This window comes from Sminthopsis crassicaudata, chromosome 6 (assembly GCF_048593235.1).
Source record: "Sminthopsis crassicaudata isolate SCR6 chromosome 6, ASM4859323v1, whole genome shotgun sequence".
Lineage (NCBI taxonomy): Eukaryota > Metazoa > Chordata > Mammalia > Dasyuromorphia > Dasyuridae > Sminthopsis > Sminthopsis crassicaudata.
Window position 1 is genome coordinate 155,282,164 of NC_133622.1, and position 19,895 is coordinate 155,302,058.

At 34.7% G+C, this 19,895-nt stretch overlaps 1 protein-coding gene across 6 annotated transcripts in view; it reads right to left on the reverse strand.

Annotated features, from left to right (window-relative positions):
- The window catches only part of WDFY3 (WD repeat and FYVE domain containing 3), a 306,260-nt gene that overhangs the window by 26,328 nt on the left and 260,037 nt on the right, over positions 1-19,895 (reverse strand). For all 6 annotated transcript variants that reach the window (XM_074273239.1, XM_074273237.1, XM_074273238.1 and 3 more), the window contains 9 exons: positions 18,199-18,284; positions 14,109-14,189; positions 11,752-11,806; positions 11,250-11,369; positions 9,081-9,198; positions 5,014-5,120; positions 4,219-4,372; positions 2,356-2,447; positions 1,917-2,129 (listed from right to left, as the gene is read on the reverse strand). In XM_074273239.1, coding sequence (XP_074129340.1) covers positions 1,917-2,129; positions 2,356-2,447; positions 4,219-4,372; positions 5,014-5,120; positions 9,081-9,198; positions 11,250-11,369; positions 11,752-11,806; positions 14,109-14,189; positions 18,199-18,284 — 1,026 coding nt within the window. The remainder of the gene's footprint in view (positions 1-1,916; positions 2,130-2,355; positions 2,448-4,218; positions 4,373-5,013; positions 5,121-9,080; positions 9,199-11,249; positions 11,370-11,751; positions 11,807-14,108; positions 14,190-18,198; positions 18,285-19,895) is intronic.

Here is a 19,895-nt window from a genome sequence, read left to right on the forward strand (position 1 = left end):
AGCAAATTTGTGAATTTGAACAAGAAGTACCCAAGATGGGGCAAGATGGGCTATGGTCTAAAGTGTTGAAATCAATGAGATTAGATATCTATGGATATTAATATATCCATAGCTAAAGAATTCATCATCTAGCAATCTATGACCTACTGATAGTCTTTTATGAAAAGACTTATGAAAAAAAACAAAAACCCTATCTATGTTAGGTTCATTACAAGGAGAATGCACAAAATCTTTCTACAGTGGTAAAACCCACCAAAGTCAGTATAAACTTTGAGAAAAGGTCATCCCTGTGCCATAATGAGGCTTTGGAAAAGGACTTCTTTGTAGGTATGTGTAAAATGGGAATAAGGGTAATCATGAACATGATTTGCCAATTTTAAATAACTGTATAATGTAAGGTGCTATCAGCTTTCTTCTATTATGCTTCTTCCTTCTCACCACAAATTCATCACTTATAAGTGAAGAGAGAATAATTTTTAAAAGAAGATGGCACATTTATGCCACATGTTTCAACTTTGTAATTAATTCTGAGGGAAAAACATTCAGACTCGGGAGGAGGTTGGGAAACAAGTCTGCTATTCTTTTATCATTAATATAGATTTGAAACAATCTGGCTAATCACTTTGATTTTTTTTTTTTTTCAATTTCATTACACAATTCATATGATTCCTAAATTAATTAAAATGGAATTAAGAATGCTCATCTATTCTTACAGATATTGATTCTACCTTCTGAAAGTTGAATTGTCTTGGACCCAGAGATCCTACTACTAGAACATATCCTAAAGAGAACAAAAACTGAGAATCACAACCATTTAAATCAAAATATTAATGGCAACATTTTTGAGATTGCAAAGAACTACAAACAAAATGAATGGGAAAATGAAAGAATAAATAAACTATAGCAATGAAATGCAATACAGGCCCTCAGACAAACATAAAGCATGCAGAGAAATATGGGAAAAACTCATATGAACTAATGCAGAGTGAAGTAAATTGGGAAGAAGCAAAAAAGTATGCCATTCTTCTTTTGTTTGAAAATGGAAGGGGGGAAAGAGAAGGAAAGAAATGATGAAAATGTAAAAAGAAAAGTCTTTAAAACTTAAAGAAAAGGGGCAGCTAGGTGGCGCAGTGGATAGAGCACCAGCCTTGAATTCGGGAGGACCCGAGTTCAAATCTGGTCTCAGACACTTAACACTTCCTAGCTGTGTGACCCTGGGCAAGTCACTTAACCCCAGCCTCAAAAAAAAAACAAAAAAAAAACAAAAAAAAACTTAAAGAAAAAATTGTCTAAATTCATGAAAAGAAATAAATGTAGCAATTCAAAAATGTGGATTACACTTAAAAAAAAAAAGGAAGTTACAAAGTATTCGTTTCAGTTCAAAGGGCTTTCTTCCTCTTTGAATTGTTTCAGTATAGATAAGACTCAAAATACAATGGTCCATATTAACTAAAATTGCCTAGTTTACTCAACCTCTAAATTAAAAAAAAAAAAAAATTTAACAAGTCATAGATAGCCATACATGCATAATCAAACCCAAAGTGATACAGTATTTCAAGTAAAGCTTTGTGCACAGCCATCAGAAAGTTTATTAAAGTTTATCAAAGAGAAACTAGTGGAGCAGAGGATGTCCTTAGGCTCTGCATATTTTACTTGGAAAGCACACTTTGTACTGGTCTTCAGTTGATTAATTTCCTTGAATATTGTGAAAGAGTGAAAAGAACAAAAATGCAAATTTCAGTGTAATCTCATTTATAGTTATTTCTTAATATTTTAAACCAAAACTTTTACGTATGCATTTTTATCTGAAGGACTGGTTATAGATTATTTAAAATATGGAAATCTTTAAACATGAGATCTTTAAACAATTATCTGAAAATGACAACAACAACAAATCTCCAAGAAAACAATTGTACCTGTTTTGGTATCTGTCCAAAGTTATTAATGAATCCTATGGTAGCTGTCTCTTTTAATGGGTCATTTATGTTGTAGATATCAACTTGACCTTCATAAAAGAGATGATGGAAGACATTTACAGCTTCAACTGCAGCAGGGCCTTGCTGTTTATAACCAAAGATTAAGTCAATCCATTCGTGCAGATGAGCACTCACATAATCACATTCCAAAGCCTGTAATTATAAAACACATTTTTTGGTAGGCAGCAGGATGAATTACTGATTGGTCTAAATTGTCTAGTTAGAAAGCAAAATTACCAATGAGAAATAAAAGAAGTCAACAATGAAAATCACAAAAATTAGATTGGTAGTAACTTAGGGTCATATGTTGTTCTTATTCCTTCTTCTGGAATCATGACCAAATGAAGTTCAGTTTTGTTCTTCAGTCAGGCTTGCTTACCTCTCGATGGACTCTGATGAATTCTCGAGGATCTCCTTTTGCCCACGGTGGTAGTATCACATTTCCAAGCTTGGTGCCATTCTGTTTGCAGCCTGAACAATTGAATATGATTTTTAAAATAAGAAAAAAAAAAAAAGAACAAAAAAAACAAATACACACACAAACAAAATAAAACTGAGTAGCAACTTCGCATCTAAGTAAAAAGAACCACAACAAGAACAGGGCTTCTTAAACTTTTTCCATGAGTGACCCTTTTTTACCTGAGAAAATTTTTATATGATCCCAGATATAAAGGTATATATATAAAACAGCCATACAAATCAAACATTTACTGATCATAAATTATAAAGAAATTAATTTTAAAACAATTCTTTAGTACACATATAATTTTATAATTTATTAAAGACAAGAGCATATTTGCATACTAGTGAGATGGATTTACTTATTTATTTTTACATAAAGAATTAAATCTTGGCAGAATATCTGATTATCTTCAAAGTTGTGAAATGTTTTGCTCAACCCTATACAGGTCACAACTCATGGTTTAAGAAGCTTTGGGGCAGATAATGCTGGAAACATTAAATACTATAGTTGATTTTGGAGAGGAAATGACTTTTAGCCTCCAGAAGCTTTGAGTTATCCCATTTGCCACACTTGTACTCTGAGCTTGCGTCAATTTTTTTCCTCAATTCTGCAAGTACTTAAGGACTCTTAGTCCTTATTGAATCACTTTCTAAATGCAATTTTAAAGCTGGCTGACTAAAATGGTTTTCAACAGATAATCATGGGAGGAAGGAACACCAGCTAGGCTCAAGCCCGTGGAATTAGGAAATTACCCATAAGAAATTACCCATAACACCTTAGGAATAAGCCTAGAACCCTTGGAAGAGAAACAATCTTGCTGTAGAACCCAAGATTTATTTATGGAATGTGAGTTAGGCTAAGATTTCTCAGAGTACTCCTATATTCTAAGGGAGAGCTTTCAAACAAGCATAAATCTTTCTTCTTTCACTACTAGTAGCTACTAGAGTACTGATTAAGGTGCTCAGTTTTTGTATGTCAATTTGGCTCATTTTTGGCCAGGAAACCGTACACTTCCCTGATGTCAACAAGATAAGCAAAAAGGAACAAGCAAAAATTATTTTGAAATCCCAAACTGAAAACACTTTGGGATACAAATTTTTAGATTCAGTTACTGAGCAAATGCTTCTTAGGAACACCTGCTACAAGCAAGGCATTGTGTTAGATACTGTGGGTGGGGAGAGAGAAACATTTTTTAAGAAGTTACAATCTAACACAATAACTAAGACCTATTAAAAATATCTGTAATAAGTTGGCAGTGCCCTCAAGCAATAGTAAACTTATTAAAAAGTAAGAATAAGCTAAAGTTTAATTTGGCTTTTGTGACATTTTCAGATGACATTTTCAATTATGATTGATTTGTATATTGAAATAACTATAAAGTTTATATCTCTTTGTACTCATTACCAAAAATCTGATTTTAGAATTGCTGCTCTGGATGAAATTGGGTTATATATTCTTTTTACTTTTTCTTTTTTTTTTTCCTTGAGGCAATTGGGGTTAAGTGACTTGCCCAGGGTCACATAGCCAGGAAGTGTCTGAGACCAGATATGAACTCAGGTCCTTATGCCTTTAGGGCTGATGATCTATCCACTGTGCCACCTAACTACCCTACCCTACATATTATTTTTTTTATAGACATATTTTGATTTTGAAAAATACCCACTGATAGTGTTTTTGTTTCCCTTATTCACAATAATCTCTTCTTTGCCACAACTACTGATGTGAAATTTTTTTTTTTTTCATAAATACCCTTGGGTATTGCCAGAAACTTTTTCATACCTAGATCAAAATTGTTTGAGTTGAGCAGGAACTCTGGTAGGTAAAAGAATTCTGGAATGAGTTCTTTCACATCTGCCATGTTGTGCTTTGAAGCGGAGTACCAGGCTTCTCGCACACTGTGGAACATTCGGTCAGCCAGGTCAAAATGACCACCCTATGGAGTAAAATGGAAACAGCCTCAAAGTTAAGATCTCCAAGCTATAGATCATCACACTATCAGCCACTTCTGTGACATTGCAATCTCCTAACTTTAAAAAATCAAACACATATAAAGAAACACACATTTGTTGAATAAAAAAAATGATGCTCTTCTCTTTACTTAATTTTATTTTGTAATAAACAGATATAAAGGATGAGAAAAGCATTTTTTCCTACAAAAACTTCAGAAGCATATTCATTGTTTCATTTTAAGGGTACAGAGTTCTAGAATTAAAGAGGGGGAAAAAAGGCAAAGAACAACATTAGTGACCAAGAAGTAAATGGAAGTACCAAACTTTAACTACAATATGAAGCTGATGGATTCCATCAGTAGCATTTTCTAAACTCCTGGTGCAGGTTAGGTCTATACTTGGAATTTAGTTTGAAATCATGTTAGTTTGTATATATTTTGAACTTCTAACTCATGTTGTGTACTAACATTTTATACCAATAGAGGCTGCATTTTTAATCGGTCTTAATTCAGTGGGCCCTAGATACCTAGTATCTAGATACTTTGTGTATTCACTTTTGTCAGTAGTGTTTCACCTTCCTGCTCTTGACCCAAGGTATCATAACAGAGCAGATAGTCTGACTTACCTGAAGTCTCAAGAATATCTGAGTAAAAGGCTCCATCCTAACAAGGTATGAGGCAACGATCATTGCAGAGGAATAGTGGGTGCCATAATGATAGGCTGGGGTTTCTCCTGGTAAAGAAAATTAAACTACAATTAAGATATAATGTTGGCAACAGAAGAAAAGTTTAGCAGGTTTGAAAGGGCCAATTATGAAATAAGTAATATGTCTAGATTTCACTCTATTGAAAATAAGCCCACTGAAGACTTGAAAATGACATTTGGAATTCTCATCTAAATTTGTGGCAATAGTTCACCATGCATGATTTCTTAGCAGTCAAGCATGTTTTGAGATTTAAAAATCCCAATCTCCTTCCACTCTGTTAAAGGAGGGTACTGAATTTGGTGATACTGAATGGCCTTGACATACTAATATTGTCCTGAATTGTTGCCTATATATTTTCTACTGTTTTTATGAAACAATCAACTAAGATTTATTAAGCTCTTCCAATATACCCAAGCACATAGGTGGGGCTGGGGATATAAATTCAAAGAATTAAACAATTCTTGTAATAAAAATGTACACATACATGTACAGACATAAATATATGTAGAGTATAGAAAAAATAAATCCGAGGTAGTTTGGGGGGAAAGGACCGCCCAGGCCTTGATGTTGGGAGAAGTCAGTAGAGGGCTCATGGAGAAGGCTGTGATTGGGGGGAAGGGAGGAGATGAGGCGAAGCAGATGTCTGGAGAGGGGACATGCTGCTAGAGATACGGGGATGGACGATAGCAGGCTGAGGAGGTGGAACAGAAAGAGGCCAGGCCGGGGGGGGGGGGGGGGAGTAGTGTATAATGTCACCAAGGGCTTTAAATGCCCAACAAAGGAGTGTATGTTTTGTTCTAGAGGCAATAGAGAACCACTGGAGTTCATTGATCAGGAGAGCACCATATTCAGAGCTGCATTTAAGGAGCACCATTTTGGAGACTACAGAGGAGAGCCTGAAGTGAGAAGTGATGCAGGAGATGAATTAGGAGGTCACTGAAATAGTCAAGTAGGAAGTGACAAGGGCTTGAATCAAGGGGCTGAATGTGTGAGCAGAGAGGAGAGGCACAAATGAGAGACACTGGTGTGGTAGAAACAGCACGATCTAGCAACAGTTTGGATAGGTGGATGAGGAAGTGCAAGGAGTCCAAGAAAATGCTGAAGTTACAGATCTTTATGCCTAGAAAACTAGTGATGCCTGTAAAGAAATAGGGAGGTTTTGAAAAGGGGGTGTGGTTTTAGGAAAAAGATAAAAGATAAAGCATGTTTTGGACATGCTGAATTTGAGAAGTTGCTGGTATATAAAATTTGGAATCTCTAAGAGGCAGGAAATGATGTTATAAAGCTGGGGCTAAGGAGAGACATTAGGGTTGGACATATAAAACTGGGAGTCAACAACAAAGCAGATGATACATTAAACGGGAGCTTAGGGGGTCACCAAGTGAAAGAGTGAAAGAAAATGAGAAGATCTAGGATAAAGTCTTGGGAGTACATCAACAGTTAAGGGGTAGGAAAATTCAGTTAGCATACATAGTCAGAGAACAGAACCAGTAGTGTTCACAAAAACCCAGAAAGAATAGTAATCATGAAGAAAGAGGAGGGAAGCATGCCAAATGCCACGAGGAACAAGGATGAAGACCAAGAGATTTGCCAATTGAGAATTCACTAACAGGAGGAGCTAGGTGGCGCAGTGGATAGAGCATCAGCCCTGAAGTCAGATGGTCCTGAATTCAAATCTGGTCTCAGACACTTAGACACTGGGCAAGTCATTTAACCCCAACAGCCTCAGGGGAAAAAAAAAAAAAAGAAGTTACTAACAACTATGGAATGTGCAATTTCAGGTGAATGAGTAAGTCAGAAGCCGGCCTGTAAAAAAGTTAAAATGAGTGAGAAGAAATGAAGTGGAAGTGATAGGTATAGATTTATTTTTCTAAGAGCTTGGCTAAGAAAAGAGCTGTAGCATAACATCCTGAAAGGATATATAGGAAGTTTTTTTTTTTTATTTTTTTTTTTTTAAGGATGGGGGAGATTTAGGCAAGTATAAGTGGCAGTGATAGGGAATACTGAAGATTAGAGATACTTGAGTGAAGATGATTGACAATAATTTTTTTTTTTTTTTAAGTGGGAAGAGATGGGATGCTGGTCTTAATGAGAAAGACCACCTCATCAGGACCTACAGTAAAGGAAGTGAGAAAGGAGGATGGGAATCATGTCAAGAGGTATAGAGAAAGGAAAGAAGAGTAGTTCATATCAAATAGTCTATTTTTTCTGTAAAGTGTGAAATATAGCTGTTAAGTAGGAGAATGGAAGTTGGGGAGGTTTGAGGAGAGAAAAGGTTTGAAATCTTATTATTGGAGAATGGGATCAGAGAATTAATGAATGATAACTAAAAGAATTTCCTAATAGTAGTGAGTACTCAAGTTGAGATTAAAGAAATATATTTTTTTTTTTTTGGAGGCTGAGGTTAAGTGACTTACCCAGGGTCACACAGCTAGGAAGTGTTAAGTGTCTGAGACCAGATTTGAACTCGGGTCCTTCTGAATTCAAGGCTGGTGCTCTATCCACTGCGCCACCTAGCTGCCCCCAACAATAAAAATTTGTAATGGACTGAGCTTGGTTTTGTGATTTCCTCTAGCTCTGATTTAGAAGTATATGAGTAGCATGGAGTAGATGGACAGTGGAGTAATCCATGGATGGTGTTTGAAAAGTATTAAAAAGAGACAAGAAAACAAAGTAAGGAACATTGTGAAGTTGAATTGTTTAACTTGGGGTAGATAGAGAACGAGGAGAAACATCAAATCTGGGCAGGATAATGTTTTTAACAAAAAGCCATCTAATAAGAAAATATCAAATTTAAAATATCCCCTTACTACTCCTTGCTGGACAAGATTGCATGGATAGTTTTCACATGTCAAGACATTTTAAAAGCGAAGGATTTCTTCTTTCTAATAAGGTGATTTATCCATTCAAAGTAAGTATATTTAAGTTTAAAAAGACGGTACAATTAATTCAAAATTGCTATCAATCCTCTATTATCCTTTTTAAAAGTATCTGGTAATAATTCTATAGACTACTTTTATTATTTCTATTATTACTAATAATAGCCTAGCAAAGTGTTGCTTGTCCTCACCTTGTCCTGACAACAACTCTGAGGTAGATGTTATGACTATTCTCATTTTTACAGATATAGAAACTGAAGCAGGGAGAAATTAAGTGACTTGTTTATGGTTGCATAGCTACTAAATATCTAAATCAGAATCTGAACTCAGATCTTGATTCCAAGGCCTAGTTGGTTTTGTGATTTCCTCTAGCTCTGGTTTAGAAGTATATGAGTAGCATGGAATAGATGGACAGTGGAGTAATCCATGGATGGTGTTTGAAAAGTATTAAAAAGAGACAAGAAAACAAATGCTATGCTAACATAAAAATGTAACTTCTTTATTTATTCAGCAATTGATTCATTTATTCATCCAACAACCATTTATTAAATATCTGCCATATACAAAGTATTGTGATGAAGACTGGGGAAAATAAAAATATAATTAAAACCTGGTACTTTCCCTCATGATTCTTATAAACTAGGAGTGGGACCTTGGAAATAGACACACAAATATCCAGAATAGAATAGGGGATAAGAACAAGAAGAGAAAAAAATGCTATGTGTACTTGGAAAAAGGGAATATCATTTCTCACTGTGAACATCATTTCTGGAAGACATGGCACTTGAGCTGGAGCCTGATGGACAGATAAGATTTTAAAGGGTATAGATGAACAAGAGAATTAAGGAAGAACATTCTAGGTGTGACAGTGTGAGCAAAGACATGGAGGCAGGAATATGGAGATATGCTAGGAATTAAAATACGATTTAGTTGAAGTCTTAATAAGATTGGTGTCAATGTTGGCAGTAGAAAATGCAATATATAAAAATGAGGAAAAATCTAAAGGGGCATTTGAGGAAATATCCAAAGTCTGATTGGTAGACTTTAAATAATTACTGATTCAGTTCTGAAATTTCTCTCAATTTCTCCAGTTTTACCATTACTTACCATTAGGATCTTCCCAGTCTCTATAACGTTTCTTGTATTGAGTTAATCTTTCATCTGTTTGTGCTCCCATAGGCTTGGCTAGGTTCCTGAATGTCTTGGGGTTAGTGAGATCAACTTCCTAAAATACAAAGCAAAATCCAAATCTAAATGCTTGAAAATCCTTTAGTAGTTTGACCAACATAAAAAAATAAAAACAATTTGGGGCTTCAGTGTGTATGTAGATGTTTATCTAGGCTCCAAGAGAAATTCCACAAAGCATCAGGAATCCTAGGGAGCTGGACTCCTAGTCAGCAAAGATTGTATCACTTTTACATTCATGCCAAACAGAATGTAACTAATGAATAACTAAGTCATTCTGAAGATAATCACCTTGGAAGTGATTGCTTATTCCTTTGATAAAAGCATGCAGGTCAGATTTGTAGTATTTAAGCCATCTAATTCAATTTTTACTGAATTAATATTTTGTATTGATCTTTACTAGTAGAGTAGGAGGAGTGAATTTCTGAACTCTCTAATTGGGGATAAATGAAGAAACTATTTAAGACTAATTCATCACCTTCTGTGATAACACTAGGGATCAGTTGCTCCTTTTGTCTTCCCTACTGTGATAACCTCCCAATGCTTTGATCTTGTAGGTGACTTAAAAAACTTGGAGGTAATAAAACACTGGAGTAGTGATCTTTTAAAACCTTTAAAGGGCAAGCAATAATATGAAATATTCCCAGATAGGAATCATTTTTTTTACTTCAGTCTAATAGAGATTGTTCCAAAGACCTAAAATGTAGTGGATCCAACTCATCAGTTAATTTAGCATATGAAGATTTCAAAGGTAGAAGTCTGAAATCTACAACTACATATTTTATTTGTATCTGTCACTAAATCATACCAACTAGGTCTGGATATACTATTTCATCAATAGGCAACTGCTGTATTTGGAGACTCTAACTAATGTTGACTATTACATTCTCTGCATCATATAGTTTGGGGAAGTGCCCATAGTGCTCAGAGATTGAGGACCACAAAGCCAAACTGTAGCAGAGATGGGGCCTGTATCTGTATTCCTAGTTTTGTCTAAGACTGGCTCTCTATCCATTATTTATCTTCTGAACTCTCCTAAAGATCACAATGTCTTACCAAGTTGTGAGGTTTAAAAAAGGTTTGATCTGTGTAGTTCATGGTTTTATGGGATAGAAATGGGCTGTACAAAAATAAAATATACATTTATGAATATAAGCCATATTATTAGAATCTGCTCTTATACTTTCCTTCAATTATATAATCAAGTATAATTATAGAGTTACATTGTTTCTTTTCTACCAATGTCCTATCTATACATTTTCTCAATCTCATCCTTCAAATAATTCTTTCTTGATTTTGATTTAAAGAGAGAGGAAAAAAAAACCTGAACACACCTTTGATTTTTTTGCCTCTGCCACTTAAATATTTTCTAAATGTGCACTTAGGTGCATAAATTACCTAAAAATGGTATCTTGTAAATTTCAGCAATATATGTGTGCCTATTAATATATATTATCTCTATTTTGTCTCTTTCTTTTTTCTTTCTTTAAAATGTAACCATCTTGAGGGCAAGCACTATATCCATTTTTGCCTTTTATGAATCACTATAAAAAGGAGGACTTTATGGGTAGCATTGTTATACAACAGAAGTTCTTTGAAGTAAAGCTTAAAAAACAAATCAATATGATGAATGGGACAACACTGGCAGGATAAGTTATACAAGTTGTATAAAATTCAGGTGTAAAACTACTCTTTCCTTTTGTTCTGCTTTCAATTTTGAAAATTTACTATTAAAGTCTCACTAGATAGAAACTAATAAGAGAAAAGGCGAAACAAATTTGCCTCTTTTGATGATTCTGAATCCACTTTTATGTGCTACTTAATACAAAATAACTCCTTACCTGACAGTAATGATTTTACTGAAAAACAATTTAAAACACCTTAATTGTAAACAACTTAAGAAATATAATATTAATAACTAGTAACAATATAAGCAAAATAACATTCTAGAATGGATAGACACACATATCAGGTCCTTAAAAACTAGTTACCAACTAGAAAAAAAAATGGAGAAGATAAAACATTTCAGAAAGTGGAAAATTTTTTACAGTCTTTTGAAAGTTAACTTCAAAAGAACAATGTGAGATTTACCTGTGAGTCATAGTCTGCTAGGACCCAGGGGAAGACAGGATACTGCATGAGATCATTGTAAGATCTGCCAGCCAAAGTGTTCAAGTGCATCAGGTACTGGAAATTGCTGATTTCACCTCTCTTGGTAAATAAAAATAAATATTAATATTGCAGCTCATTTCAATATATTCAATTACTCTGAATTTTCTTATCATCATAATTTTTACATTTTACTTAATATTTATAATGTGGTTGCATCAGAAAGTATATTTTTGTGCAATAGTTTCTGTTTTAGGACTTAATAAATGATGCTACTTAGTCAAATAAGTAATTACTTAACAACAGCCAAAACATTTTTAGAAGTATAAAAATAAAATAGATTCCAATGCAAAAATGTCTGAAGAATATATTTTCCAAATTGTTGTGTAATAAAACGTGGCGCTAGTGCTTTCCTCATTGTGTGGCCACAAAATTTTAAACTACAAATTAGAAGGAAACAGTAAATAATTTTCATTAAACTTACCTCCCATCTCTGTGTTACAGACTTCTCACCTACTAAGGTGCTAAGCAATCCAGACCTAGGCAGTAAAGAAACAAGATATGGAGTACAATGTTTCAGAAAAACATGTAGAATAGAAACATATATTAATAAAATCACAAGGCATGAATTTTTAGAGGTCATGTGATTTGCATAATTTTAAACTGTACTTTTGACAGGTCTATATTACAATTTAATCACAAATATTATTATTATTAAAATTAATATATTCATTACTCATTTTAATGAAGGAAGCTGGTCTAAAAACTAAGAACTAAGAATTTCAACAGGGAAGTTTCTGGACTGTCCTATGGAAATAATTTAATAGAGGAAATCCCTAAAGTAGAAAGCAGACAAGATTACAAGGGAAGTTAGAGAATGATGAGGGATAGAATTTCTCCTCCATTCCCCCTCATGCACTTCCACGCAGAAAGAAGGAGTACAAAGCTTTCTGTTTCATGCCTTAAGTGAAGGCTTTTGCATTGCTGATATGGTGTCTGGTAGACAATATTACCACCCTCTTCACCCTCCTGCTGCCTCCCACCCCTCACCGCCCAAACATCAGGGGCTGCTGCCACCTGAGACATCCTATTCTCTTTGCCTTCTTCTTCTGGTCCATCTCAGAACCTACCTGGTAAGGCAGGGAGTGGGGAGAGGATGCCACTGAGAGCATTTTATCCCTTAGATTTATCATCTTTGTCTGAGCTGCTGAGTTTCTCACAGGATTTGAATGAGTGAAATGGAAGTCAAAAATGTCAGACAGAGATGGAGGGCCACCAGGCCTTACCACACCTCTCCTCTCTTTATAGATATTTCAGGCTTTTTTCTGGGTTCAGCCTCATTGGTATTTTAATTAATTACCTCAAGGCCTGTGGACCCTGCCAGTGACTTTGCCATTGAGGCAGGAAGACAAAGGATTTCAACTGAATAAGAATCACCCTGAGAGCAAGATCTACCTACGTGTTTCATCGCTGCCCTATTATTCAACACATCTAATAAGCTAAGGAAATCTTTTATTAGCCCCCTGCTTTTGCTAGACTAATCATTTGTGTAAACTAAACACTTGGGTTTAGGACAGCTTCCCTAAGACACCCATCACAGTATTTTTTGCTCATTCTTAATTTACTCTGGAAATGTTACAAGTTTTACATTTAAAATTATATGCAGAAATAGACTTTTGATTAGATGGACACAGAAGTCCTTCCCATCTCTGAGATTCTTTAATTCTGGAGTTAGCAATAATTAATGACAGGAGAAATATAAATGGCTTTTGATCAAGAAAAATTAATGGCCATAAGATATTTATCTATAAATTACAGTAAATCACATACATTATCTTATCTAATTCCCACAACAACCCTGTAAGAAAGGTGTGGCTATTAGCTCTATTTAAGGCTCATGGAAGACCTTGCCAGGGTCACAAAGATATAAGTTTACTGACAATCCAGGATTCAATTCACTATAATAGGCTGGCTCTGAATATACCTTGGTTATGTAAAACTCTTAATAACAAAGGTATTACATTTTCTCATTCTGATAAATTCTTTTAAACAAGTTTACTGAATTTGCAAGGATTAATGAAAAACAGCAGAATTTGCAACTAAGATAAACAATGAGAAACTGATATTGAAATTGGAAATTAATTCCTGCTTCTTTCCTATAAATTTTAAAAAGTTCTTGGAAATGTACAGATTCAAAAAAATATATAGAAAAGAAAAAGATTAAAAAAGGTACAGATTCATTGAGAGTAGCAGGAACTTTGTAACTGGCAAATATGAAGATTATTTAGGGAACAAGTCAGGTTATGATAGAGTACTAAAATATGACTACTAGTATGGAAAGGAAAAAACAAACTTTAAGGCAGTTATTAATCTACTTTATTTCTTGTGACATTTACAAATGTCTTTGAGGTTAAAAATAATGCCATATCTGTTATCTGTTCCTGTTAAACTATAGCTATAGAAAATAAAAAAATAGTAATTTTAATTTCTTCAATGACACACGACTAGCCTTTTAAAAATATCTACTTAGAACCATATAGATTAGAATTAGATTATAATTTCATTTTATAGTAATCATAAAGAATTAGAAATCTCTGAAACCATTTATTTTAGCCTTCAAGAAAATCCAGAACATAGCTACTAATTACAGTATATGATTTTCCAAGAAAATGATGAGGAACTTGTTTTGTTCTTATTTATTATGAAGTAGCCAACTCAAATTGTGTCTACCAACTGTGAAAGGTAAAAAGGAATGCAGATTGCAACTGGTTATCATTATCCCCCCTACCCCCTGCCAAAAGTAATATAATTGCTCTTCCAGTCATTGAACTGTAAACTTACCCTTGTTCCACACTAGTATTTGGTCGTTGCCCGGAAACAGATTCTGAACTGTCTGTCAAAGATGGCACAACAGCCAAAAATCTGGATAATGAAAAACAATAATTATTTTAAAAACCAAATCAAAATCTGTATCAACATGGTAAATATTAAATTATTTATTAGAAAGATGATATTGTAAACTATGGATTGGTTTGATGCTACCACCTGGCTTTTCACCATTTATTTAACCTTGTTACTCAGTTAGTATTTGCTCTATGACTATCAAGTAATTTTCACAGTAACTAAAACACACATAATTATGTAAAATATGGTGGGAAAAAATCTTGAATTTAGCAGCCAAAAGTAAAAATTTTTCCATGATAATTTTAAAAAATCATTTTTCATAATTTTTTTTTCATTAGCAGAAATTCTTATCAGTTGTCTGGTTTCAAATAAACATTCGCTAAGATGACTTGAGATTTCTTAAATGATTGTCAGGTAAAAAGTCCAATAATTGATTATGGGAAGCAGTCTGGTACTATGGAAAGATGATGGATATGCATTTGGGGGTGGGGGTGGTCTGGGTTCAAATATATGTTTTGTCACTACCTCTTCTTGACCTCAGTTTCATCATCTGTAAAATCAGCAACTTGCCTGGTATTAATCTTGGGAGTCCCTTCCATCTTAAAATCTATGATTTTACTATATGTTCACATAGTAGTGAAATTAATTCAGTAAATGATGACATTTAATGGATCTTTATTCATTTGATACTACACAGGAATCTTTCCAAACAACAGTGTTAAAGAACATTTTGTAGAATAGCTAATGACGCTGAACATTTCCACTCTGAAGTATGGGAAAGCGTACGAGATCTCGGACTCCCTCTAATTTAAATGAAATAACTCTTTGCTCAAAATTTTTTTACAGAATTGAATTCATTGAATCTGTACCTTTCATTTAATGCACATTTTTGAATTCTATTCATTATATATATACTCTCTGTTCCTGGCACATGGCATGCCATTATCTATCATTGGGCATTTATATTGGTCATTCCCCATATACGGAAGTATTCTCTCCTCATCTCTGCCCTTCAGAGAATCCTTCTCTTCCCTCAAAATTCAGCTCAAGTAGCACCTTTTATAAAAAGGTCTTGCTTCCTCCAGAGGTGAGTGACCACTTCCCAAGCTATCTTGTATTTAATGATTTTTTATTTTTTTATTCACTATTACACACCAGACGCATACTTCTTATCTCCCATTAGAATGTATGTTTTTTGTCAATAGAAATTGTTTCATTCTTTGTTTTTGTATCTACCTAGGACAGTATCTAAAATATAGCAGGTGTTTAATGTTTGGATTACTGTTAGAATGAAGTATTTCTGCAGGTGATCAATATGTCTGTTTACTGTATGTGACATCATTATGTATAACCATTTATATCTAATGGTAGGTAGAATCCTCACTACAATGATAAAACTGAGCCTACATAAAAGTATATTAATTTCTAGACTGTTTAAAACAGTACCAATAACTGGGAAAGGCATCTGAAAGAATATTATTTAAACCTTTACAAGTCACTAGAGAGCCATCCAAATAAGGAATATAGATGAATGTGCTTAATACCTACCAACTTATTTGTGGGAATAATAAAAGTTTAACTTGCAAAGAGGGAGATTCTCTTTTGTCTTTTCCAGTTGATGTCATGACAGAAGGGGTAGAAATAATGAGCTAATTTTTTTGCATTAAACAAAATGCAAAGTCTATATCTTGATAGATTAGAGGATTGAGGAAGGAAGAGAAAATTTGTAATAGCTTCTGTGGAATGAGATGGATAAGATAAGAAAGTTTGTTAAGAATAAGTGATAACTGGGCATATTTAAAGACAGTAGATTAAAAAAAATTTCAATTGATGGGGAGAAGCTAAAGTTTAGAAAGAATGGGATGACTGAAGGTATAGTACAATCACTATGAAAACAGGAGGAGAAGGGATCAAGTTAGGCCTTGGCAAGGAAATGGATCATGTCTTTTGAGAACCCCTGGAGGAAAATGGGAAAGAATGGGATATTTCAAAGGTGCTGAGATGAAGAGAGGCATATTAAAGTGGCCTCTACTTTTCCATTAAGAGTTGGAGGGCAGACCTTTAGTTGAGAAGAGGAGATATAGGAGGATTTGAAGAAGGAAGAGAAAATTTGTAATAGCTTTTGTGGAGAGTGAGATGGATAAGGGAAGAAAGGTAATTTGAAGATTTAAAAGGACTACTTTGTAATATCGTGGACCCAGCTGAGGTTGCATTCATAAAGTATCTGATCAGTATGGTTGTGGGATTTCCTCCTGCTTCATTCAGTGGCCTCTTTGACAGAGCAGAGGGAAGAAGTGGACGAAAAGACCAATGCAGGATTGAGGTTTGGCAAGAAGAGTGGTGAAGGGAAAGAGCAGATAACTACTGAATTGAGACTGGAGATGGGGGCATGATACTGAGAGGTGTATAGAATGTAGAATGATAGGAAGTTAAGGTCAGATAAGAGAAGATAGAAAAGTGGAACACTTGGCTAATGACAAGCTTTAGTATGTGATAATTCTAATGTGTGGCAAGAGCTGGATTAGGTCACAATACTTAAGAAATATGAGGAAATGGGATTGCACAGAGTTTGAAGGAGTATTTACTTAGATATGAAAGTCCCCAGCATACAGGCAAAGATTAGAGAAGGAGGGGATGAAGAGAGAGGGAGATGTTGAGCCAGATTCTGGGTACCTTGAAAGAGGCAGCATTACTAGGGAGAGAGTGTTAATAATACTACAGCTAATATAATTTTGATTAGATGAAAAATTTAAGTAACTGGACATCAAAAAAAGGAAAGGTTACTGAGTGAATAAACAAAGGGAGATGACAATGGGGAGCAAGGAGTAGTCTATCTCCATCCCTTGGACTAGTGGGAGGAAGATAGGAGAAAAGCATAATATAAAAGAAGTTAACAATCAGAACTAGAAAGTCTGGACAAGAATGCGGTGTAGCCACAAAGGAACTGGGTCTGAGTGAAGGTTGATGAATGGAAGTGTGTGAGAAAGGGGAAGGGTTAAGGAGAGTTTGTTCATTATGGAAAAAGAAAATCCACAGGACACAATAGAAGTGGTGAGCAATGATTGATTAGAACATGGGTACGATCAGATTGAAAAGGATGGGGATAAAGAGTGTGAGATAAGGACAGGGCTCAGATTTCTCCTAAAAAACTGCTAATTATTAAAGGGATAGGAAGAGAAATAAGAGAAACCTTTAGGTATAATGGAGCACATGGGGAGGGAAGCTTGCAATCTCCAAGGGATAAAGCAGAGAGAAGGGCCATCTGTCATCCTGGAGACCAACAAGGGGCTTTGGACACTGAGGTTGGTTTGAGCTGTGATCACCATTGAGAATATGATGGCTGGCAACAAGGCCAGTGTCTGGGTCAGACTAGGCTCCTATAGGATGCAGGTGGTTCTACTCTCCTACCAATTACTTGCCAAATCTTTACATTTATCCCTTCACAATATCTCTTGGCATCTGGCTCCTCTTTACTTTATTCTCTCTCTTTTGTGATTTTACCAGCTGGGTCAAGATTTAGTACAAGTAAAACAAAAGATTTCTATGGCCATCTTATATCTTAATGATCAAAATTCCACTGATTACAAGGGAGTGATAAGCTTGCCCAATTCTCCTGTCAGGGACATACAGGGATCCTTATTCTTAAGAACTCATTCTTAAAGGGAATAACGACAAAGGGACAGAGCATCTTCTTGTTTTAAAACATCAAAAAGAATCTTAGTCCTTATTGGAAGAAGCATTTTCAAATGAAATAATTCTTCTTCTTCTGATACTTAAAAAAAAATCAGTAAATAAAAGAACACTGCTGTCAAGTCACAAGAAAATTAAAAAATATTTAACCAATTAATTTTAACAGGGTAAGAAAATAAAACCTAGCACTACTACTGATCATTAGTAGCATTAATAATTTCTTCAAAGTGGATGTATGAATCTGAATTCTAAGTTTTTAGATACTTTAATTTTTCTGTGTAACATGCCCTGATTTTCTTCTCATATCACCAAAAATATATGTATAAATGGATGATACCTCTGGTAGACTTTGTTTCTAACTCCTTTCTGAAAAGCAAGAAGATAATTCCGTCCATCCCCTGAGAAAACTTCTACTGCAATAGGCTGGGGAAAAAAGAAATATGAGAAAAACAGTTACAAAATCAAGTCTCACAAACAGGCCACATAGAAATTTCTGAATTTCAAACATTAGAAACAGTAAAGATTTCCAGGGTATTCTTAGAGCAGTAAGCTCTTAACAATGACACATTACATCCTAACAGTTTGGTTTCTTCATTGAATTTCCTATCTGTTTAGTCTAATAACAAATCTGCTTATTTCTGTAGCTATGTTAGCAAAGAAAAAAATGGGTAATAGTTATATAAAATTATTAAAGTATGTTTATTAAATAAGGAAAAATAAACTTACAACTAGGAGACTCAAAATTCCTAACTTCCTTTCTTCTTCCCTCCCTTCTCCTTCCCTTCTTTTTCCTCTGCTAACATTTCTTTGTGAAGAACCTTCTCTATGCCATGACACAAGGTGCTAGGTACACAAAAGAACGGAAACAATTCCTCTTCTAAAGTGCACCAAATATTCTATTAGAAGGAAGTAAATGTGTACACAGATAAATAAACAGAAACTACATATAAAGTCAATAGAATGATTTCGGGGGAGGCTCTAGTAATTGGGAAGGCTCTAGTATGGGTGGTAGCACGTCAGATGAGCCTTAATGGTTTCTAGGATGTAGTGAAGAAAAAATGACTTCCAGACAGGTATGACAACTGACAGGTATGACAACTTGTGGAAAGACCTAGAAGCTGGAGACAGAATGCCACATAGAGGGAACAACAGGGAAGCAAGCTGGGTTGGAGAAAAGGGATAGACAAAAAGCCTGAATAGGTAGGATACAGTTAAATTGTGAAGAATTTTAAATGTATAATGGTGGAGTTAAATTTTATCCTAGATAAAGTAGGAAACCAGTGAAGCTTCTCATTTAGAGGAGTAAATATGGTTTTAGAAGTTGCACAGAGAGGCTGGGGAGAGATAAGACATGCAGGATACCAGTCAGGAGACAGTCCAGGTGGGAAGTGATGAGAGCCTCCAGGACAGTGATAACTGTATGAGTGGACCAAAGGGAACAAATGCATGAGATATGGTGGAGATTTGGCATCTTACTAAATGTGAGAGATGAGGGATTGAATTGGTATAAAAGGTGAAGAAAGTCGGGGATTTGAGAAGGGATTTTATTAGGAGATTGACACAGTTAGATCTGAACTTTAGGAAAATAGCTTTGGCAGAATAGGAAGATTTGAGATAGACAAATTATAATGCTACTGTAATAGTCCAAGAAAGAGGTGATGTGGGCCTGTTCTGGGTAGTAGTCTTGTATGTAGTATGCAGATAAAAGAAAAAGAGAAGTTGCAAACACAGAAATGAAAGACTGTCAACTGCTTGGATATATGGGTTAAGTGGAAGACAACATCAACACTGAGAAGCTGGTTGACTAACAGAATGATGGCACTGTCAAAAAAAAATTGAAAATTTTGGAAGAGGAGTGGGAGATTGAGAGACCTCTCAGTCCTCTAGTTAGAAATCTCTTAACAGGATGACATTTACCTAGAACTCATTAAATATAAATATATATATATATATATATATGTATGTATATACGCTAGATATATAGAGTATATATGTATATTGTTATTTAGTCAGTTCAGTTATGTCCAAGTATTC